Source organism: Mercenaria mercenaria, chromosome 12 (assembly GCF_021730395.1).
Source record: "Mercenaria mercenaria strain notata chromosome 12, MADL_Memer_1, whole genome shotgun sequence".
Classification (NCBI taxonomy): domain Eukaryota; kingdom Metazoa; phylum Mollusca; class Bivalvia; order Venerida; family Veneridae; genus Mercenaria; species Mercenaria mercenaria.
The window spans coordinates 31,764,064-31,789,108 of NC_069372.1; the positions used below are offsets into that span (position 1 = coordinate 31,764,064).

At 36.2% G+C, this 25,045-nt stretch overlaps 1 protein-coding gene across 2 annotated transcripts in view; it reads right to left on the reverse strand.

Moving 5' to 3' along the window:
- Nucleotides 1-25,045, reverse strand: part of LOC123533603 (notchless protein homolog 1-like) — a 154,669-nt gene that overhangs the window by 93,496 nt on the left and 36,128 nt on the right. For both annotated transcript variants that reach the window (XM_045315317.2, XM_045315319.2), the window contains exons 6-8: nucleotides 18,343-18,379; nucleotides 11,658-11,810; nucleotides 9,294-9,429 (exon numbers count right to left, since the gene is read on the reverse strand). In XM_045315317.2, the coding sequence (XP_045171252.2) occupies nucleotides 9,294-9,429; nucleotides 11,658-11,810; nucleotides 18,343-18,379 (326 nt within the window). The remainder of the gene's footprint in view (nucleotides 1-9,293; nucleotides 9,430-11,657; nucleotides 11,811-18,342; nucleotides 18,380-25,045) is intronic.

The following is a 25,045-nucleotide window of genomic DNA, read 5'->3' on the forward strand; positions in this document are numbered from 1 at the left end:
CATAGCTAGAATGTGTCTGTAGGACACAGGGTGTGCCCCCCACTGGTACATTTGTCACAAATAAGGGGAAACTAGAGTTGTCACAGGAGTGACGAATTATACCCCCACAATATGGCCTTGTCACAGAGCTAAGCCAATGTCAAAGCTGAACTTGCTTGACAAGATCAATAGAGGTCATCTGCTAGTCATGATCAACCTCCCTATGAAGTTTCATGATCCTCCACCCAAGCATTCTCAAGTTATTGTCGGTAAAAGTTTTAAATGACCTCTGACCTTTGGAACTCAAAATCAATATGGGTCATCTGCTTGACATGACCAACCTCCAGATTAAGTTTCCTGATCCTAGTCCCAAGCATTCTCAAGTTATTGTCCGAAAACTGTTTAAATGTTCCGGGTCACTGTGACCTTGACCTGTGACCTACTGACCTCAAAATCACTAGGGGTCATCTGCTAGTCATAACCAACCTCCCTATCAATTTTCATGATCCTAGGCCCAAGCATTCTCAAGTTATCATCCGGAAACCGTTTAACTGTTCCAAGTCACTGTGACCTTGACCTTTGATCTACTGACCTCAAAGTAGAACTTGACCTGTTTTTGATGATGTTACACCTGTGTACCAAAATTTATGATCCTAGGCTGAAGCGTTCTCAAGTTATCATCCGGAAACCATTTAACTGTTCTGGATCACTATGACCTTGACCTTTGATCTACTGACCTCAAAGTAAAACTTGACCTGTATTTTATGATGTTACACCTGTGTACCAAAATTTATGATCCTAGGCCCAAGCGTTCTCAAGTTTTCATCCGGAAACCATTTAACTGTTCCGAGTCACTGTTACCTTGACCTTTGACCTACAGACCTCAAAGTCGAAATTGATCTACATTTCATGATGTTACACCTGTTTACCAAAATTTATGATCCTAGGCCCAAGCGTTCTCAAGTTATCATCCGGAAACCGTTAAACTGTTCAGGGCCACTGTGACCTTGACCTTTGACCTACTGACCCCAAATTCAAACTTGACCTGTATTTTCTGATGTTACACCTGTGTACCAAATATTATTTAAATCGATCAAGCCTTTCGTGAGTTATCATCCAGAAACCATGCAAAACCAACAGACCGACAGACCGACCGACCGCCAAGCTCACTCCTATATACCCCCCCAAACTTTGTTTTGTGGGGGTATAATAATTCAAATGTTTGCAGTCTTAATGGGGTATAGCCTCAACAAATATTTTATGAAAAGGATCCATTATTCTAGGCCATATACTTTTTGAGCTATGAGCATCACAAACAAAAAATCCACTATTTTGGCTATTTCAAGGGCCATAACTTTGTAATAAATGCCAAGATTCTCAGGAAGAATGCCAAGTGTGCAAGGACACATCATGATAAAGACCGAAGCAAGGTTTCACAAGCTTACACTGTGCAAGCCAACTCTATACATGTATCACACACTTACACTGTGCAAGACAACTCTGTCACTCTAGAAGCCATGGTGGGATATGGCTGGTTCAAGAAAGGAAACAAGATCTTATGGTGATACAAGATTGTGCAAGTCTGGTTAAAATGAAATCATAATGAAACCACTATTGTGCAGATAAGAAATTGTTGACAGACGCACGACACCCAACGGACGATGGACATTAAGTGATCACAAAAGCTCACCTTTCTATTTTTAGCTCTAGTGGCCCCTAAAAGGGCCAAGTGCCCCCAATCGCAGAAACGACCTTATAATGATACAAGAGACCAGGTTTGATGAATATTCATCAAGCGGTTCATGAGTAGACAACATTTAAAGGTATTTCTATTTTGAGCTCTATGCCCATAACAGTTGCCAAAATTATCTTTATTTGAACAAGTTTGGGAGGAGACCTTATCAGGGCTTCGGAAATTTGCCGGTTTGTCGGTTTTGGACCGAATTTTGACTTTTCAGACCGATTCGTGAAGTGAAAAAACAAAAAAAATCGGTCCCGTAAAAATGGAGAAAAGTATAAATTTCGGTCTGATATCTCAATACACGATCACCTGCCAAGTAGGAAATTGTTGGTCGCACCTTCAGATAATCAATAAACGTGTCAATCGGTCTGATTGTCACTTTGATAATCGGTCCGTAATTAGCGCATGACGCAATCAGTGCTCGCGCGGCACATCCTTTAATGTTTGCAGACAGCCGACTGCGGTGTATTAAACATTTTTTACTGGTTTCCTAACGTTTCTGACTGGATCCAAATCATTTCAACGGGGATCCACTTCTTTTATTTAGAATCCGACGGATGGTTTATTTCAAAAAGCTATGTTTGATCACGGTAACAAACAAATGGTCGCTGCATTTAATCAAGGAGCTATAATTGTACATTATAGGTCTTTGATTTAATGAGACATCACACGGAAAATCGATAAAAATAATTTTTATAATTACTTGATTTGAAAAAATTACATGATTCATTTGTTGGGGCTCCAGTTGAAACAAATGCAGAAAATCGTCTTTGCAACCCGACTGTACAAAAGAAAAATATGGACGGGCAACCACGAATGATAAAGAAAACCGGAGTGGCACTCTTTATCAAATCGGTCTTTTAAAAAACGTTTCAAAATGAAATTTTGTTTACATCAGAAGAGCATATAACTTTATAAAATGTAGTTGCTTATTGAAGTACAACGTAAGTGAAATGAAATATCCGTGGCCAACCCGCGTGACGTTTTGGTACTATACATGTGGGAAATTCGATCTCAGCGTTCAAATAACGTACACATTCGGTCCGCGGCAGAGTATTCTTTAAATACTGAGGCTGTTTAGAAGAGAATATGTGTCGTGTAACTCACTTTGACGCATTGTATTTTATAGAATTCCGTCAAAGAATGAGGAAACATCACAAAGTATCTGCCGTGTATACGGTAGCAAAGTCACGTGCGTTGGCTTTTAGACTAGTTACGCACACGGTGTCAATGCCTCGTATTATCTCGGAAAAACATCAAAATTTAAACAAAGTAACGATCACACATAACACTGAATAACCGTCTTCATTGCATGGTAACGCGTGGTGACTGGTAACTCAGTTTTAATGCATGACATGCTTATTTCTTTACCCTATCACGTTTTACAAAATATGTAATATTGGGAATGCGGTGGGTGGGGTAGCGCCGATGTCAGGATTTTCGTTTCGGACCGATTGTGTTATCAAAATTTCCGGAGCCCTGGACCTTATAATTATGCTAGAGATCAAGTTTAATGAAGATCCATCCAGCAGCTAATGGGTAGAAGTCAGATATTTCTATTCTAGCTGTTGTGGCCCATAAAAGGTGCCCAGAGCACCCATTTGAACCAATTTGGGCGTGGACATTATAATGATGCAAAAGATCAAGTCTGACAATGATCAATCAAGTGATTTATATGAAGAAGTCATTAAAAGGTATTTCTATTCTAGTTTTTGCAGCCCCCATAAAGGGGCCTAATTCTCTCAATTGAACAAATTGGGAAGTGGACCTTATAATAATGCAAAAAATCAAGTCTGATGACAATCCATCAAGTGGTTCAAAAGAAAAAGTGTTTAAAGGTATTTCTACTTTTAGTTGTAGTGGCCTTTAAAATGAGCCAAGCACTCCTGTATGAAATAGAGCTATCACTGAAGGTGATGAATGTACTTCCTGCACGCACTGACACAGTACATTGCAATTTGAAACATACAAGGTTGCATAATTATGTGGACTATATGTATATAGACTGTATGTATATAGTATAGTAGCAAAAAACAAAGTCCAATAACTCTGCAGAATATTTTTCTGAACAAACCTAACATGCACCATGCACAAGTAAGGTTGGTATTGATCACTTTTGTGAAGTTTCATCAAATTGTGTGCAATGGTTTGGGAGATTAGGCGTGCACAAATTTGCATATGCAGACTCTATGTACATAGTGTAGTAACAAAAAGTCCAATAACTCTGCAGAGTATTTATCTAAAAGAACATAACATGCACCAAGCACAACTAGGGTTGGTTCTGATCACTTTGTGTGAAGTCCCATTAAACTGTGTGCAAGGGTTCGGGAGATTAGGCATGCAGATAATTGCATATGCAGACTATGTATAGTCATCAGTGGTATTCTTGCATCATTGGTAATTTGATGTTATTTCCATTTTGCACTGCAGCATCATCTGGACATTGTTTACAAACAAACTACTTTCATTTTCAGTTCAAATTTTACTCAATTTATCCAGAATGCATAGAATTTTGGTGAGTATACTTCCAAAATAGTTGACATACTTAAAATTTCTATCCAATTAAACCAAAATCCTGTATTTTTCACATGTTAACGTTTTCTCCAATGTTTTGTTAATGTCCTCTGTATAAATAGGCCCGATTTGGATGAATGACGATCCCAAAATGCCCTGCTTCCATTTAATTCCGGCCTTGGTACCATAATTTCCGAAACAGACTGGGTTTAATGGCCACATACCGTGAAAGTAAACACTGACATTCCATTTCGCGAAACGGACACTTAATTGTCAATTGTTAATTGTAAAGTACTGGGTGTGGAACAGTTCACATAATTTTACCAATATTGTTATAATTAAACTGTTTTTACAAACAGTTTTTCTTAGTGTACCAGAATAAACAAATAAGTAATATTTTTAAACAAATATAGTAGTAATAATTCTACAACTACAACAAAACAAGAGGGTCATTGACCCTAAAGCGCTCACCTGAGTTTAAGGCTTTAAGTGTGTTTGTATAACGTAATGGTACAAGTATTAATAGGTTTCTTCTATGTTAGCCGTCACACACATTCTTTAACCTAGGGCAGTAGTTAGACAGTACAACTCTGATATCATATGTCAAAAATCAAGGCTCTAGCTATTATTGATTCAGAGAAGAAAATTTTCGAAGTTTCTTATATAAAAGCCTATAGTAAGTACATGTCACATACAGGGGTATGGCCATTTTTGACCTTAGGGCAATAATTTGGTCAATTATGGTAGAGAGTTAAACCTTATATCACAAGCAAACTATCAAAACTCAAGAGAAAAAGATTTTTAAAGTGTGATAGCTGAAAACCTATTTTTAACCAAAAAGACCCATATGTCCAATGAACCAGAACCATTTGAAAAACAAGAGGACCATGATGGTCCTGAATCGCTCACCTCTTCCCACATGACCCAGTTTTGAGTATGACGTCGTTTTTTCTATTATTTGACATAGTGACCTAGTTTTTGAGCTCATGTGACCCAGTTTTGAACTTGACCTAAATATTATCAAGATAAAAATTCTGACCAATTTTCATGAAGATCCATTGAAAAATATGGTCTCTAGAGAGGTCACAAGGTTTTTTTATTATCTGACCTATTGACCTAGTTTTCGAAGGTACGTGACCCTGTTTTGAACTTTGCCTAGATATCATCAAGGTGAACATTCTCACTAATTTTCATGAAGATCTCATGAAAAATATGGCCTCTAGAGAGGTCACAAGGTTTTTCTATTTTTATACCTACTGGCCTAGTTTTTGATTGCATGTGACCCAGTTTCGAAAATGACCTAGATATCATCGAGGTGAACATTCAGATCAATTTTCATGAAGATCCATTGAAAAATATGGCCTCTAGAGAGGTCAAAAGATTTTAATAATTTTAGACCTACTGACCTAGTTTTTGATCGCAGTTGACCCAGTTTCAAACTTGAACTAGATATCATCATGATGAACATTCAGACCAACTTTCATACAGATCCCATGAAAAGTATGGCCTCTAGAGAGGTCACAAGGTTTTTTTATTATTTGACCTACTGACCTAGTTTTTTAAGGCACGTGACCCAGTTTCAAACTTGATCTAGATATCATCAAGGTGAACATTCTGACCAATTTTTATGGAGATCCATTCACAAGTATGGCCTCTAGAGAGGTCACAAGGTTTTTCTATTTTTAGACCTACTGACCTAGTTTTTGATCGCACATGACCCTGTTTCAAAACTTGACCTAGATATCATCAAGATGAACATTCAGACCAATTTTCATACAGATCCCATGAAAAATATGGCCTTTAGAAAGGTCACAATGTTTTTCTATTATTTGACCTACTGACCTAGTTTTTGATGGCACATGACCCAGTTTCGAACTTCACCTAGATATCATCAAGATGAACATTCAGACCAGCTTTCATACAGATCCCATGAAAAATATGGCCTCTAGAGAGGTCACAAGGTTTTTCTATTATTTGACCTACTGACCTAGTTTTTGATGGCATATGACCCACTTTCGAACTTGACCTAGATATCATCAAGGTGAACATTCTGACCAATTTTCATGAAGATCTCATGAAATATATGGCCTCTAGAGAGGTCACAATTTTTTTCTATTTTTAGACCTACTGACCTAGTTTTTGACCACACGTGACCCAGTTTCGAATCTAACCTAGATATCATCAAGATGAACATTCAGACCAACTTTCATACAGATCCCATGAAAAATATGGCCTTTAGAGAGGTCACAATGTTTTTCTATTATTTGACCTACTGACCTAGTTTTTGATGGCACGTGACCCAGTTTCGAACTTGACCTAGATATCATCAAGGTGAACGTTCTGACCAATTTTCATGAAGATCTTGTGAAATATATGGCTTCTAGAGAGGTCACAAGGTTTTTCTATTTTTAGACCTACTGACCTAGTTTTTGAAGGCATGTGACCCAGTTTCGAACTTGACCTAAATATCATCAAGGTGAACATTCTGATGAATTTCCATGAAGATCTTGTGAAATATATGGCCTCTAGAGAGGTCACAAGGTTTTTCTATTTTTAGACCTACTGACCTAGTTTTTGATGGCACGTGACCCAGTTTCGAACTTGACCTAGATATCATCAAGGTGAACATTCTGACCAATTTTCATGAAGATCTTGTGAAATATATGGCCTCTAGAGAGGTCACAAGGTTTTTCTATTTTTAGACCTACTGACCTAGTTCTTGATGGCACGTGACCCAGTTTCGAACTTGACCTAGATATTATCAAGATGAACATTCTGACCAACTTTCATAAAGATCCCATGAAAAAGGTGACCTCTAGAGTGGTCACAAGCAAAAGTTTACGCACGGACGCACGGACGCACGGACGGACGACGGACGACGGACACCGCACGATCACAAAAGCTCACCTTGTCACTTTGTGACAGGTGAGCTAAAAATTGAAAGAGGGGTATCCAGACATTGTTTGTGTAAAGTTTCATCAAAATCCATTCAGTGGTTTTGGAAAAGATGTTGTTTAAAGAAATTGTGAATAAAAAGTGACCATGGCGGCCATGTTTTTTTAAAAAATCGGATTAATTTGAACAATATTGGTAAAGGGTCACACAAGGACCATTTGTGCAAAGTTATTTTAAAATTGGGCCAGCAGTTTCACACAAGAAGACTTTTTAAATTTCCACTAAATACATTATAGGGAAAAGTGACCACGCCCCCTGGCAGCCATGTTTTTTGAGAAAACGGAATAATTTGAACAATCTTGGTAGAGGGTCACACAAGGACCATTTGTGTGAAATTATTTTAAAATTGGGCCAGCAGTTTCACACAAGAAGATTTTTTTAATTTCCACTATATACATAAAGGGAAAGTGACCATGCCCCCCTGGCGGCTATGTTTTTTGACAAATCAGTATAATTTGAACAATCTTGGTAGAGGGTGACAGAAGGACCATTTGTATATCCAGGCCCAGTTTCATCAAAATACATTCAGTAGTTTTGGAGGAGATGTCGTTTAAACATAATTGTTGACAACGGACGACTTGACGGACGGACGATGGGCACAGCGTGATCACAATACCTCACCATGAGCACTTTGTGCTCAGGTGAGCTAAAAATACCAAGGACATACCAAATCAAAATGGTAAAAAGTGTACGTAACTGTCGGGAGTATTTGTGTCAAAACTTTGTACGTTTTGATAGATAATGAATTATTTGAAATTGTTTATTAAACAAAATAACTGTTATTTTTTATTTGCTTGCTTACTGTATTTATTGTCACTAGTACCTGCGGTACTAGTATATTAACAATATATAACAGGCTATATAGTATATTAACAATAAACAAAGTCCCATAAATGTGCAGAATTTTTTTCTGAAAGAACCTAACATGCGTGCACTACTGATCACTTATGTGAAGTTTCATTAAATTGTGTACATGGGTTTAGGAGATTAAGCGTGCACAAGACTGCATATGCAGACTCTATGTATATAGTATAGTAACAAAAAAACGAAGTCTCGTAACTCTGCAAATTTTTTTTTCTGAAAGAACCTTACATGCACCATGCACAACTAATGTTGATACTGATCACTTGTGTGAAGTTTCATTAAATTGTGTCAAGGGGATGAGAAGAGTTGGTGCCCACAAGATTTTGTCTACAGACAGACGGACAGACAACTTGAAACCAGTATACCCCTCCCCCCCCTTACAGCTTCGTTGTTTGAGGGGTACAAAAATCTGGTAGAAGACTTTATAATGTTTCTACAGAACAAGTTAGATGAACATTCATGAGAAGTAGTTTCAATGCTTTTCGATTTTCAGCTCTTGCGGTCCGTAAAAGGGGCCAACCTGGAACAGTTCAACAAACTTGATAGAGGGCAAAGCATGGATGCTACAGATGGAATTCTGACCAGTAGTTTCAGAGGGTATATCAAGAAAAGAGTTGGATGGCGAGATATCATAATAGCTAACCTGGAGCACTTTGTACTCAGGTGAGCTAAAAATAGGTCAAGTGCCCTCATCAGAGAAAATTTTTGGGAAGGTTATACAAGGCTGCTTCAGACATAGTTTAATGAAGGTCTTCAAACAGTTCATTACAAAATGTCAATTAAAGATATTTCTATTCCAGTGTCCAATTAAAGTGTTCCTATTGGAAGAAATTTAACAGAGGACTTTATAAGACTTCATACAGACCTATGTTACCTTCAACGTAGGCACCTGGGTTGATACTCACCTTGATGAGGTTAGCAATTAATGCTAGATTTTATCAAAATCTTTCCAGTGGTTTAGAAAATATGAAGCAGACACAAAATTTTGTCATTATACCTTTGACCTCAGTGTTACCTTGAACTTTGACCTAGTTACCTGGGTCTTGTGTGATTCTTGCCAAGTTATGTTGATAAACATTTACATGTAGTTATTTGAAAATCCATTAAACATTTTCTGAGCCATGCCCCCAGATAGAAATAATGGACAGATAGACGGCAGGATGGATGAATCAATAGATACTCCAATACAGCATTCATATACTTTGTATCTGGAAGAATGGTTATAAAAGAAAGAACTTACTGGTTGTAGTTTGTTCTCTATACACTAAATCAGCATTCCTTGGGTCAAAAGCCCCTGTTCTCATTACATAATCTGTGCTCAGTGCTAGAATGTTTACCCAGTGACCATGCCCTTGTAATGTCCTACATAACATACCCTGAAAAAGCCAATTTACATAAATTCAAGTAAAACTTTCACCAATGAAGTATTAATAAACCCTCAAATTTCTTCATAATACACAAAATCATAATTATTACTCAATTAGTTTCTCGCCAAAGTGTCAGTATTTCTCTATTTTTATCTCTGTACTTTCCAAAACCACCATGTGTGGCTACAGAACACTGATGTCCCCCCACCATGTGTGGCTACAGAACACTGGTGTCCCCCCACCATGTGTTAAGAACCAGACAAGAAAAACCTTTGACTTTTCAGTGTGACCTTGACCTTGGAGCTAGGGGTCTGGGTCTTGTGCATGACACCTCATCTCATTATAGGGAACATTTATGCCAAGTAATTTCAAAATCCCTTCGTCGGTATAAAGTTGTGGACCGTACAAGCAACAGACCCTGTTAACCTTTAACCTCTAAGTGTGACCTTGACCTTAGAACTATGGGTCCGGATGTTGCACATGACATGTCATCTCATTATGAGGAACATTTATGCCAAGTAATTTCAAAATCCCTTGATGAATGGCAGAGTTATAGACCGGACACGAAACAGACCCTGTTAACCTTTGACTTCTAAGTGTAACTTTGACCTTGGAGGTAGGGGTCTGGATCTTGCGCATGACACGTCGTCTCATTATGGTAAACATTTATGCCAAGTTATTTGAAAATCCCTTCATGGATGGCAGAGTTATGGACCGGACACGAAACAGACCATGATAACCTTTGACCTCTAAGTGTGACCTTGACCTTGGAGCTACGGGTCTGGGTCTTGCGCAGGACACGTTGTCTCATTATGGTGAACATTTATGCCAAGTAATTTCAAAATCCCTTTATGGATGAAAGAGTTACAGCCCAGACAAGAATTAACCAGACGCACAGACAGACAGTGCGATTTTAATATGCCCACCTTTGGGGGCATAAAAACATCAAACAGGAACATGCCGCTGATAATTTAAGGCATGACAATGATCACTCCTGTTAAGTTTGGTGTAAATCTGCCCTGTGGTGCCCGAGGAGTTGCTTGGACAAACTTTGTGGCAGATGGACAGACAACACTGCATCAATATGTCATCCCCCACTACATGTGAGAGACATAATAATATCTCTATCATGTTTCATGACCCTAGGTCAAATATGTTTTGAGATTTTATGCATATTTCTACTAACTTGAGGGCCATTACATTGGTTTAGCTGAATTAAATCTGAAACAAAACCCCAAGTGCACAACTTCACATGCTGAATAGTATTCAAATAATGTTTCATAATCCTAGGTCAAGTACTTTTTGAGATACATGCCACACAATCTCCTAGGCCCTTTTTATCGTACTTGTTTTACTTAATCAAGGGCCATAATTCTTGATCTGAATGTATGAAATCCCAATTACAACAACAGGTTCACAACTTCACACGCTGAATCAGAATCCTGTGCAGCTTGATGACTTTGGTCAAATACTTTTTTAAGAATTGCATGACAAAAAATCAGACGATCTGATAGACAGACTGACAAGAGCAAACAATTTTGGAAGGCACAACAACAGTGCCACATTGTCACAATAAAATCAAATCTGGTTAAGAATCAAAGATGCAAATTTATTTCAATATTGGTAACTATCCAGAAATTGAACAGAAATAGTTTTCATTTATCACATAAAGACTACATTATAAGCACAATATATTATGAAAGGTTAATTCAACTGGAAGTTAAATCCTTAACTGAACTTGCCTTACATTTTGTAGAGATAAACATTCTGTGTAAGTCTGGTATGGTTCCCAGATACTTGATTTTCTCTTCCCACCTTTTTTCTGTATTTTGCATATAATTAAAATGTACTTGTTGGATTTTTGAAGCAATATTTTTCTGTTACAGCTTTTTTTGTTGCGGGCCCACTAAGTAATGCATGGCTCTATGGCTGTTTTTGGGGTGCTCTGTGGCTTCCGAGAAATCTACACTTACCTTTTATCTTCTAAGTATACAAGTATTACCTGGCTGCTTACTGACCTTGACCTAGATTTTACACATAAATACTCACTGTTTGGCTTAGTTTTGAGAAAAAAACTCAATGTTATTGAGTGGACACCAATTCATCTGCCAATACTCCTGTTGTGTCTATATGAGTACCATCCTTTGAAACTAATTTCTCCAGTAGTAACATAAAACAACCCATTAAAATTGTTGTTAAAGAGACAGAAGCTGCAACTTAAAGAAAAGACTTCTTACATCACATGTCCAAACTTTTATTGTCCTGTCTTGTGAAGCTGTATATAGAAGGTCTGTACCGCCCCATTTCACACAAGTTACACACTGTAAATGTCCTGATATGCAAACTGTACATTGGGATAAAACTGTGTCCCAAATTCGTACGGTTGCATCCTGAAATAATATACATACATCAATTTTTTTAACATCCAATTTAATTAGGTTGTGAAAGGCCACTAGCACAAGTGTGACCCAAGCAAGTCTGATATCATATTCAAATTACATAGCCTAAGAGGAAACTTTGTTGTAAGCTATAAGGATAAATGTGAACAATGTTTTAGATGGTAAAGAACGACCCCAGGAGTTCCTCCATGTATTGATACAGTCACACATGATAAAGAAAGACCCAGGAGCTCCTCCATGTATTGATACAGTCACATATGATAAAGAAAGACACAGGAGCTCCTCCGTGTATTGATACAGTCACATATGATAAAGAAAGACACAGGAGCTCCTCCGTGTATTGATACAGTCACATATGATAAAGAAAGACCCAGGAGCTCCTCCGTGTATTGATACAGTCACATATGATAAAGAAAGACACAGGAGCTCCTCCGTGTATTGATACAGTCACATATGATAAAGAAAGACACAGGAGCTCCTCCGTGTATTGATACAGTCACATATGATAAAGAAAGACCCAGGAGCTCCTCCGTGTATTGATACAGTCACATATGATAAAGAAAGACCCAGGAGCTCTTCCGTGTATTGATACAGTCACATATGATAAAGAAAGACACAGGAGCTCCTCCATGTATTGATACAGTCACATATGATAAAGAAAGACCCAAGAGTTCCTCTGTGTATTGATACAGTCACATATGATAAAGACCCAGGAGCTCCTCCATGTATTGATACAGTCACATTTGGTAAAGAAAGACGCTAGGAGCTCCTCCATGTATTAACACAGACAAATATGGTAAAGAAAGACCCCAGGAGCCCTTCCATGTAATAATACAGTCACATAATGGTAAAGAAAGACCCAACTTTTGTGTATTGATATGTATGGTCAATAAATTACGCTCCGGACACTAAACATGACAGACAGATTTGACCTTTGAGCTCAATTTGTGACCTTGACCTTAAACCTACAGACCAGGGGCCTGTTTGACAAAACTTTTATGATAGATTTTTATCGTTCAAACTTCTTACTCATTCTGTACTATAAAAAAGCTGTTTCACGACAGTTCTGAATTTGCGACAATTGTCCGAAGTTGTGAATTTAAGAAAATATTTGCGGAGTTAAAATAGCTGTAGCGCAGACTTGATATATGTAGTAAAACCTTTAAAAAATGAGGATATGTTTTTTTAGGACTTTTTCCTTATTGCAAAACCCTTTAATTTGAAGAATAGAAATACGTGCTCATATTCAATCGTTATCAGACTATGAGTATTAAATTCTTAACAAGAGACTGTGGAAACTTTTAATGCATATATCCCATGCAGCTATGTAAAAAGTCTACATATCATTGCAAGGCTCTAGATGAATCTATGTATCACTGCAAGGCTCTATATGAATCTATACATCATTGCAAGGTTCTAGATGAATCTATAAATCTACATATTATTGCAAGGCTCTATATGAATCTATATATCACTGCAAGGCTCTATATGAATCTATATATCACTGCAAGGCTCTATATGAATCTATACATCATTGCAAGGCTCTATATGAATCTTTATATCACTGCAAGGCTCTATAGGAATCTTTATATCAATGCAAGGCTCTATATGAATCTTTATATCATTACAAGGCTCCATATGAATTTATATATCACTGCAAGGCTCTATATGAATCTATATATCACTGCAAGGCTATATCACTGCCAGGCTGTATATGAATCTATATATCACTGCAAGGCTCTATATGAATCTAGGAATCTATATATCATTGCAAGGCTCTATATGAATTAATGAAACTATATATCACTGCAAGGCTTTATATGAATCTATGAATCTATATATCACTGCAAGGCTATATCACTGCCAGGCTCTATATGAATCTATATATCACTGCAAGGCTCTATATGAATCTATATATCACTGCAAGGCTATATCACTGCCAGGCTCTATATGAACTATATATCACTGCAAGGCTCTATATGAATCTAGGAATCTATATATCATTGCAAGGCTCCATATGAATCTATGTATCACTGCAAGGCTATATCACTGCCAGGCTCTATATGAATCTATATATCACTGCAAGGCTCTATATGAATCTATATATCACTGCAAGGCTATATCACTGCCAGGCTTTATATGAATCTATATATCACTGCAAGGCTCTATATGAATCTAGGAATCTATATATCATTGCAAGGCTCTATATGAATTAATGAAACTATATATCACTGCAAGGCTTTATATGAATCTATGTAATCACTGCAAGGCTCTATATGTACCTATATATCATTGCAAGGCTCTATATGAATCTATATATAATTGAAAAGCTCTATATAAATCTATATATCATTGCAAGGCTTTATATGAATCTATATATGATTGAAAGGCTCTATATGAATCTACCGTATAGCGGGTTATTTCTACGGGGGCAATATTTCTGCGTTTCTGCGGTCTCTCAGTAGAATCGCAAAAATATTTCCAGCAGAATATTCATCCAGCAAAAATTTAAAACGCAAAAAAATCTGCATTTTTTCATCAATGTTGTTTCAGGATATATTACCCGAGGTAATCCAAAGTTCACAATGGCATGGTCTAGTTATTTGAAATTACCGTCGTCATCTAACAATTACCGATAATGGTATAATTAGGTGTGATGGTCAATCAAAGTCCTAACTGTTAATCCCCCAGAAAATGTTTCTTCTTTTTTTTGTTGTTTGTTTGATTTTTTTGTGAATGTAATAAACTGAGTGAATTTCACTTGAGTTGTTCTTATTAACATCTTCCGAACTATACCTTAGTAACCTTTATACTTATGTAACCGTTATGCCGATATACCGCAGTTTGCAGTTGTTGGACTTATATTTGTCCAATTCACATGTTATTATATTCTACAATGTATTCATTAAAAGAAAAGCTACTTAACAGCAGTTACCGGTAATTTAGTTTATTGTTTTCATACACTATCATTCTCACGACGTCCGATCATGCGGGGAACTACCTCCTCCTTGGTATCGAAAACGCAGAACTTTCACTTCCTTTTATGTGAAAACGCAAAAATTAAACACGCAGAAATTTCTTTCATAATTTTTGGGACCAAAATGCAGAATATTTTGACCGCAGAAATAACCCACTATACGGTATATATCACTGCAAGGCTCTATATGAATCTATATAATAACTGCAAGGCTCTAATTGTATCTATATATCATTGCAAGAATTTCTATGAATCTACGAATCTATGTATCACTGCAAGCCTCTGTATGAATCTATATATCACTGCAAGGCTCTTTATGTATGTTTATATCATTGCAAGGCTCTATATAAATCTATATAATCAACACAAGGCTCTATATGAATTTATATATCACTGCAAGTCTCTATATGTATCTAAATATATCACTGCTAGGCTCTATATGTATCTATATATAACTGCAAGGCTCTATATGTATCCATATATCCATGCAAGGCTCAGTATTATCTATATATCACTGCAAGGCTCTATATGAATCCATAAAATCACTGCAAGGCCCTATATAAATCTATATATCACTGCAAGGCTCTATATGAATCTATATATCACTGCAAGACTCTATATGAATCTATATAATCAACACAAGGCTCTATATGAATCTATATATCACTGCAAGTCTCTATATGTATCTATATATATCACTGCTAGGCTCTATATGTATCTATATATAACTGCAAGGCTCTATATGTATCCATATATCCAAGCAAGGCTCAGTATTATCTATATATCACTGCAAGGCTCTATATGAATCCATAAAATCACTGCAAGGCCCTATATAAATCTATATATCACTGCACGGCTCTATATGTATCTATATATCACTGCAAGGCTCTATATGTATATATTTATCACTGCAAGGCTCTATATGAATCTATATATCACTGCAAGACGCTATATGAATCTATATAATCACTGCAAGGCTCTATATGAATCTATATATCATTGCAAGGTCAATATGAATTTATATATCATTGCAAGGTCAATATGAATTTATATATCATTGCCAGGCTCTATATGAATCTATATATCACTGCAAGGCTCTACATGAATCTATATATCACTGCAAGGCTCTATCATTATCTATATATATCACTGCAAGGCTCTATATGAATATATATATAACTGCAAGGCTCTATAGGAATCTATATATCACTGCAAGGATCTATATGAATCTATATATCACTGCAAGGCTCTATATGAATCTATATACCACTGCAAGGCTCTATATGAATCTATATATCACTGCAAGGCTCTATATGAATCTTTATATCACTGCAAGGCTCTATATGAATCTTTGTATCAATGCAAGGCTCTATATGAATTTATATATCACTGCAAGGCTCTATATGAATCTATGAATCTATATATCACTGCAAGGCTATATCACTGCCAGGCTCTATATGAATCTATATATCACTGCAAGGCTCTTTATGAATCTATATATCACTGCAAGGCTCTATATGAATCTAGGAATCTATATATCATTGCAAGGCTCTATATGAATCAATGAAACTATATATCACTGCAAGGCTTTATATGAATCTATGTTATCACTGCAAGGCTCTATATGTATCTATATATCATTGCAAGGCTCTATATGAATCATTGTATAATTGAAAAGCTCTATATAAATCTATATATCATTGTAAGGCTTTATATGAATCTATATATGATCGAAAGGCTCTATATGAATCTATATATCATTGCAAGGCTCTATATGAATCTATAAAATCACTGCAAGGCCCTATATATCACTGCAAGGCTCTATATGTATCTATACATCACTGTTAGGCTCTATATGAATCTATATATGATTGCAAGGTCTGTATATGAATTTATATATCATTGCAAGGCCCTACATGAATCTATATATCACTGCAAGGCTCTATATGAATATATATATCACTGCAAGGCTCTATATGAATCTATACATCATTGCAAGGCTCTATATGAATCTTTATATCACTGCAAGGCTCTATAGGAATCTTTATATCAATGCAAGGCTCTATATGAATCTTTATATCATTACAAGGCTCCATATGAATTTATATATCACTGCAAGGCTCTATATGAATCTATATATCACTGCAAGGCTATATCACTGCCAGGCTGTATATGAATCTATATATCACTGCAAGGCTCTATATGAATCTAGGAATCTATATATCATTGCAAGGCTCTATATGAATTAATGAAACTATATATCACTGCAAGGCTTTATATGAATCTATGAATCTATATATCACTGCAAGGCTATATCACTGCCAGGCTCTATATGAATCTATATATCACTGCAAGGCTCTATATGAATCTATATATCACTGCAAGGCTATATCACTGCCAGGCTCTATATGAACTATATATCACTGCAAGGCTCTATATGAATCTAGGAATCTATATATCATTGCAAGGCTCCATATGAATCTATGTATCACTGCAAGGCTATATCACTGCCAGGCTCTATATGAATCTATATATCACTGCAAGGCTTTATATGAATCTATATATCACTGCAAGGCTATATATGTATCTATATATCATTGCAAGGCTCTATATGAATCATTGTATAATTGAAAAGCTCTATATAAATCTATATATCATTGTAAGGCTTTATATGAATCTATATATGATCGAAAGGCTCTATATGAATCTATATATCATTGCAAGGCTCTATATGAATCTATAAAATCACTGCAAGGCCCTATATATCACTGCAAGGCTCTATATGTATCTATACATCACTGTTAGGCTCTATATGAATCTATATATGATTGCAAGGTCTGTATATGAATTTATATATCATTGCAAGGCCCTACATGAATCTATATATCACTGCAAGGCTCTATATGTATCTATATATATCACTGCTGGGCTCTATATGAATCTATATTTCACTGGAAGGCTCTATATGAATCTATATATCACTGCAAGGCTCTATAGGTATCTATATATCATTACAAGGCTCTATATGAATCTCTGAATCTATATATATCGCTGCAAGGCTCTATATGAATCTATATATCACTGCAAGGCTCTATATGTATCTATATATATCACTGCAAGGCTCTATATGAATCTATATATCACTGCAAGGCTCTATATGAATCTATATATCACTGCAAGGCTCTATATGTATCTATATATCATTGCAAGGCTCTATATGAATCTCTGAATCTATATATATATCACTGCAAGGCTCTATATGAATCTATATAATCACTACAAGGCTCTATATTAATCTATATATCACTGCAAGGCTCTATATGAATCTATATATCACTGCAAGGCTCTATATGTATCCATATATCATTACAAGGCTCTATATGAATCTATATATCACTGCAAGGCTCTATATGTATCTATATATCATTACAAGGCTCTATATGAATCTATATCTCACTGCAAGGCTCTATGTATCTATGTTTTACTGGAAATTCATGTGTTTCTATGCATCACTGCAGTATTTTGTGTAAACGATTGTCCACCTACCTTTGATGAGCTTGCTAAAAATCTGCATTCTGTATCTCTGTAATAAATAAGACATGTTTCACTAATTAAATCCACCTTAAAAAGTACATTTTCACCTTTGCTGCTTTAGTGATGACAGAGGGATTACTCAAAATAACAGAAGAATTTTATTCCATAGTTGCAAAGTTATTGTACAGACAAAAACATTGGGAATTAAGAAGAACGAAAGTACCATAGTGGCCCAATGTTGCTCATCTGACAAGACACAATATCAAACAAATTCCACTATAAACATATACCAAAAAGTGACTAAGCCCCCTTACAGTCACCTTTTTTGAAGAATCAATATAATCTGAACAATCTTGGTAGATGGTTATACAAAGACCATCTGAATGAAATTATTTTAAATAATGGCCAACAGTTTCACAAAAAAAAAGATTTTTAAATTTTCAACTATACAGATATAGCAAAAAATGGCCATGTTTTCTGGTGGTCATCTATGACAAATCAGAATACTTTGAAGTATCTTGGTAGAAGGTCACACAAAGACTATTTGTGTGAAAATATTGAAAAACCTGATTAGCAGTTAAGGAGAAGATGTTATTTGATGATTTTTCTATTTTTAGCTCTGGCTGTCCCAATGTGCAGCCAAGCAGATCCATTATAAAAAGTTTGGAAGAAGACCAAACAAGGAACACCCAGGCCACGTTTCATCAGCTTCCACCATACAGTTCAAAGGAGATGTCATTTGAAGACAAGAGGGCCATAATGGCCCTATATCGCTCACCTGAGTTGCTTGCTTGAACAGTTAAAATATATTATAGACTCTATGTATATAGTATAGTAACAAAAGCCCCATAACTTTTCAGAATATTTTTCTAAAAGAACTTTACATGCGCCATGCACAAGTAAGGTTGGTACTGATCACTTGAGTGAAGTTTCATTAAATTGTGTGCAATGGTTCGGGAGATTAGGCACGCACAATATTTCATATGCAGACTATGTATATGTTACAGGCATTTTCTGAATTTAGGCATTTTATATAATGCCTGAAACTTTTAGGCATTTTGTAAAATGACTGTGTGTTTTAGTCATTTTACAAAATGACTGAATTTTCAAGGCATTTTGTAGAATGCCTGAAAATATTTGTAGGCATTTTGTAAATTGCCAAATTGAGATAAAATAAAAATAACAGCTTATTAAGCATGGGTGCATAGGCGTCGGAGCCGGGGGGGCCAGCGGGGGCCAGGCCCCCCCAAAGTTAGGATAGGGTGGGCCGAACTATAGTTTGGCCCCTCCAATATTTTGGAAAAGAGATATAACTTGCAGTCTATTATAACATTTACTTTGTATCATATAACTGTTTACAACCTGATTTCTGATTTGCAATTGGCCTTTCCTTGCATTCTGACTGACTTCTCTCTTTCCATAAGATGTGTATTGAAAACCTATACGCACCGAGGATTGTTTGATTACATTTTATAAAAAGAATATAATATTGAGCGCAATCACTACAGTTCCGGTTTGAGCGTCTGCAAAAACGATGTAAGTATTTAACATGTTTACGTATGTAAACGTTATGTATTTACGTTTTTCATTGTCAATTCAAGGGAAATGATACTTCCACAACTTTATATCACAATTAGACAAATAAGCGCTATTTTATTGCATGTCCAGGGCTTCAAAAGAAGAATGTAAAAAAGTGGCACACTTGATAAAAACAATACATATTTTGCCCAATTAAGTTACAAGCTGCAGACAGTTAAGCACCTAGTCTTATGCGTATCATCATAATAACTCAATGATTGCTAAAACACAGAGGCCTGAGGGGGCCTATGGCCCATATAGTATATAACAAAAAACAAAGTCCCATAACTCTGAAGAATATGTATCTAAAAGAACATAACATGCACCATACACAACTAGGGTTGGTACTGATCACTTGTGTGAAGTTTAAATAAATTGTGTGCAAGGGTTCAGGAGATTAGGCACGAACAAGATTGCATATTCAGACTCTATGTATATATTATATTGATTAGCAAAAAACAAAGTCCCATTAATGTGCAGAATTTTTTTCTGAAAGAACCTAACATGCACCATGCACAACTAGGGTTACTACTGATCACTTGTGTGAAGTTTCATTAAATTGTGTGCATGGGTTCAAGAGATTTAGCGTGCACAAGACTGCATATGCAGACTCTATGTATATAGTATAGTAACAAAAAAGAAAGTCCCGTAACTCTGCTTTTATTTCTGAAAGAACCTAACATGCACCATGCACAACTACTGTTGTTACAGATCACTTGTGTGAAGTTTCGTTAAATTGTGTCAAGGGGTGAGGAGATATGGTGCGCACAAGATTGTGTCTACAGACAGACGGACGGACGGACAGACAGACAACCTGAAACCAGTATACTCCCCCTTACAACTTTGTTGTTCGCGGGGTATAAAAATTATAGATGTGGTCCAAATTTCTATGCTGTAAATTTAAAAACTAAAGAGTATGTCAATAGACCCCAGGGTCTTGACAGTTGACCCCTAGACAATACTAAGTACCAAATATCTAAGGTCTTGGCCTTATGGTTCTGCACAAGAAGATTTTTAAATATTTTTACTTTATAAGTCAATGCAAAACAAGGGACACACTCCCCTCCGGGAGGGCCATCATGACCCTATATCGCTCACCTGTTATCATTGCACTTAAGGACAAGAAGGTCAAAAAATCATAATCAAGATCAATCAAAAGAATTATGAGAAAATATAGTTGAAATTTTCTTAAAGTTACTTCAAATAAAATTATTTTCAAATCAGGCCAGTAGTTTCATACAAGAAGTTTTCTGTATAGCCATATGCGAAAATGGGCCCCTCCCCCAGGCGGCCACTTTTTCAATGAATCAAAATTATTTGAAGGAATTTGGTAGAGGGTCACCCAAGAAACATTTGTGTAAAATTATTTTGAAAACGGACCAGCAGTTTCTGACAAAAAGATTTTCAAAGTTCCATATACTAGGCATATAGGGAAAATAAGCAAAACCCCTTAGAGGCCATGTTTTTAGATGAATCAAAATTATTTGAAGGAATATAGTAGAAGGTCACCCAAGGAACACTAGTCTTGTGTAAAATTGTTTTGAAATCAGTTTTCTATATAGCCATAAGTCCAAAGGACAGGAACAACAAAGGGAAGAAATTTAACCAAAAAGAAAAAAAAAATTCTTACAAGGTACAGATATGTCAAAATACACCTAAAAATTGGAGGTACCATCCATGTTGTACCACAGAAAAGTGGTCTCTGGTTTTCCCTACGGCCAATAATAAAAAAGTTACTAAATAAGCTATTTATAGTAACATAAAAGGGAAGTAATTAAAAAAATTGTTATTGTAAGTGAACAAAAAAAGGATCTGCCAAATAAAAACAAGAGCACTGCAATGCAACACAAATGCAGAGCAATATACACACAAAACAAAGTCATATGACCTTTGACCCCTAAGTATGACCTTGACCTTGAAGTGAGCCATCCGAAACATGTGCTCTGCACGTCGTTTTGATGAGGTGAACATTTGTGTCAGGTTTCTTTGAAATCCTTCAAGGGGTTCAAGAGTTACAGAGCGGAAGGGAAACTGCTAACCAACAGACAGACAGATAGACAGACGAACATCGAAGTGATAACATAATACGTCCCTTCGGGCGTATAAAAAGGAATCGAGATCTTATGGTGATACAAGTTTTGTGCAAGTTTGGTTAAAATCAAATCATAAATGAAGCTGCTATTGTGCAGACAAGGTCAAAATAGCTAATTTTGGCCCTTTCAGGGGCCATAACTCTAGAACCCATTATGGGATCTGGCCGGTTCAAGAAAGGAACCAAGATCTTACGGTGACACAAGTTTTGTGCAAGTTTGATTAAATTCAAATCATAAATGAAGCTGCTATTGTGGAGACAAGGTCAAAATAGCTAATTCTGGCCCTATCAAGGTCCATAATTCTGGAACCCATAATGGAATCTGGCCAGTTGAAGAAATGAACCAAGATCTTGTGGTGATACAAGTTGTGTGCAAGTTTGGTTAAAATCAAATTATAAATGAAGCTGCTATTGTGCAGACAAGGTCAAAATAGCTAATTTTGGCCCTTTCAGGGGCCATAACTCTGGAACCCATTAAGAGATCTGGCCGTTTCAAGAAAGGAACCAAGATCTTAAGGTGACACAAGTTTTGTGCAAGTTTGATCAAATTCAAACCATAAATGAAGCTGCAATTGTGCAGACAAGGTCAAAATAGCTAATTCTGGCCCTTTCAGGGGCCATCACTCTGGAACCCATAATGGAATCTGGCCAGTTCAAGAAAGGAACCAAGATCTTATGGTGATACAAATTTTGTGCAAGTTTGGTTAATACCACAGTCACATATACAGCGCGAATAGCTACGTCTAGCCACGGAAAGAAATGTAGTAATCCGTATTGATCCGTACCTGATCCGAACCTTAAAGTAGTAATCCCTATCAATCCGTACGGCTCAGGTGCGGATCGATATGGATTACTACGTTTCTATCCGTAGCTAGACGTAGCTATCCGCGCCGTATATGTGACTGGGGTATAAAATAAAATCATAAATGAAGCTGCTATTGTGCAGACAAGGTCAAAACAGCTAATTCTGGCCAATTCAGGGGCCATAACTCTAGAACCCATAAAGGAATCTAGCCAGTTCAAGAAAGGAACCAAGATCTTATGGTGATACAAGTTGTGTGCAAGTTTGGTAAAAATCAAACCATAAATAAAGCTGCTAATGTGCAGACAAGGTCAAAAAAGCTAATTCTGGACCTTTCAGGGGCCATAACTCTAGAACCCATAATGGGATCTGGCCAGTTCAAGAAAGGAACCAAGATCTTATGATGATACAAGTTGTGTGCAAGTTTGGTTAAAATAAAATCATAAATGAAACCACTATCGTGCAGACAAGAAATTGTTGACTGCACAATAGCAAATTCTGACCCTTCAAGGGGCAATAACTCTAGAACCCATGATGGGATCTGGCCAGTTTTCGAAAGGAACTGAGATATCATGACAATACAAGATTTGTACAAGTTTGATCAAAATTGCTTGCAAAATGTGGTCTCTTTCGTGTTCACAAGAAATTGAGGACGGACGGACGAACTAACAAATAGGTATTTACGTGGCTAAAGCATCTAAAACATTATGTGTCTAAAAGATATCATGTGGCTACTATTTTTATGTGGCTAAACCATCCATGTATTAGTGGATCCCACTGTCCATATCTCTTAAGTGGCCAAAAAGTCCATCAATAGAAATATTTTATGTGGCTGTTCAACTCAAAATTAAGCTTTAGTACCCCAATTAAGATTAGGGTTATTGCTATTAGAAGAACTTATGTTGTTATGGTGACGGTTAGTAGATAATGCAGGTTTGCACTGAATGAAATGCTGTTTTCCTATGGCCACTGTCATTATTTCGCTAGCTAGCCTCAGAATATTTAGACAGACAGCCACATAATGACTGAAGGACACTTTGGACATCCAAACATTAACTCCATAACATAAAGAGGCTAAATTCTTATTGTTTTATACAGTTTGTATATGTCTCTTATGTGGCTAGACACCTAAGAGAATATAGCCACACAAGTGTTAACAAGAGCGCCGCCAAGCGGGGCAATATATGCCCAAAGGGTTACATCAGAGGATGGGAGTAAAATTTAAAAGAACTTGACTGTTGAAGCCCAAAGGACAGGAACAACAAAAAAAAGAAATTAAAAAAAAAATAAAAAATTTGTAAGTCCACAAAAAAATTAAAAAATTCTTACCAGGTAAAGTTATGTAAAAAAACATCTAAAAATTAGATGTACCATCCATGTTGTACCACAGAAAAGTGGTCATAGTTTTTCCCTACTGCCAATAATAAAAAAGTTTCAAAATAAGTTATTTATTGTAACAAAAAAAGGGAAGTAATTCAAAAAAAAAATATTGTAAGAAAAAACAAGAGGGCCATGATGGCCCTATATCGCTCACCTGTTATCATATCACAAGGTATAGATATGTTAAAATACACCTAAAAATTGGAGGTACCATCCATGTTGTACCACAGAAAACTGGTCTAGTGTTTTCCCTACGGCCAATAATAAAAAAGGTACTAAAATAAGCTATTTATAGTAACGTAAAAGGGAAGTAATTAAAAAAAATAAATATTGTAAGTGGACAAAAGAAGGATCTACCAAATAAATCTGTTGACATAAATGAAATTTCAGATCAGTATCTTCATAAGTTATGGAGATATAACAATTTAAATTTGAAATAAAGGGAGGTAATTTGACATAAAATCAGTTTATAGTTATCTACCCTGATTGTCTCAGTCCAACTAATTACAATAATGAAATTTCAAATAAGTCCTTAAGTAATTACTGATATAAATCCATTTTGATTACAATCAGGGGAGGTAATCAGATATAAAATAACTCTGGAACATATGATTGGATCTGATTTGTCATGGAATCCAAGATTTATTGTTGCTGAAGATATTTTGGAAGTTTGTATCAAATAAAACCATTAATGAAGTCTCTATATGGCTGCAAAAGCCAAAATAGCCAATTTTGGACATTTAAGGGGCCATAACTCTGGAACCCAAGATGGAATCTGGCCAGTTGAAAACAAGGAAGCAAGATCTAGTGGTGATACAAGTTGTGTGCAAGTCTGGTTAAAATCAAATCATAAATGAAGCTGC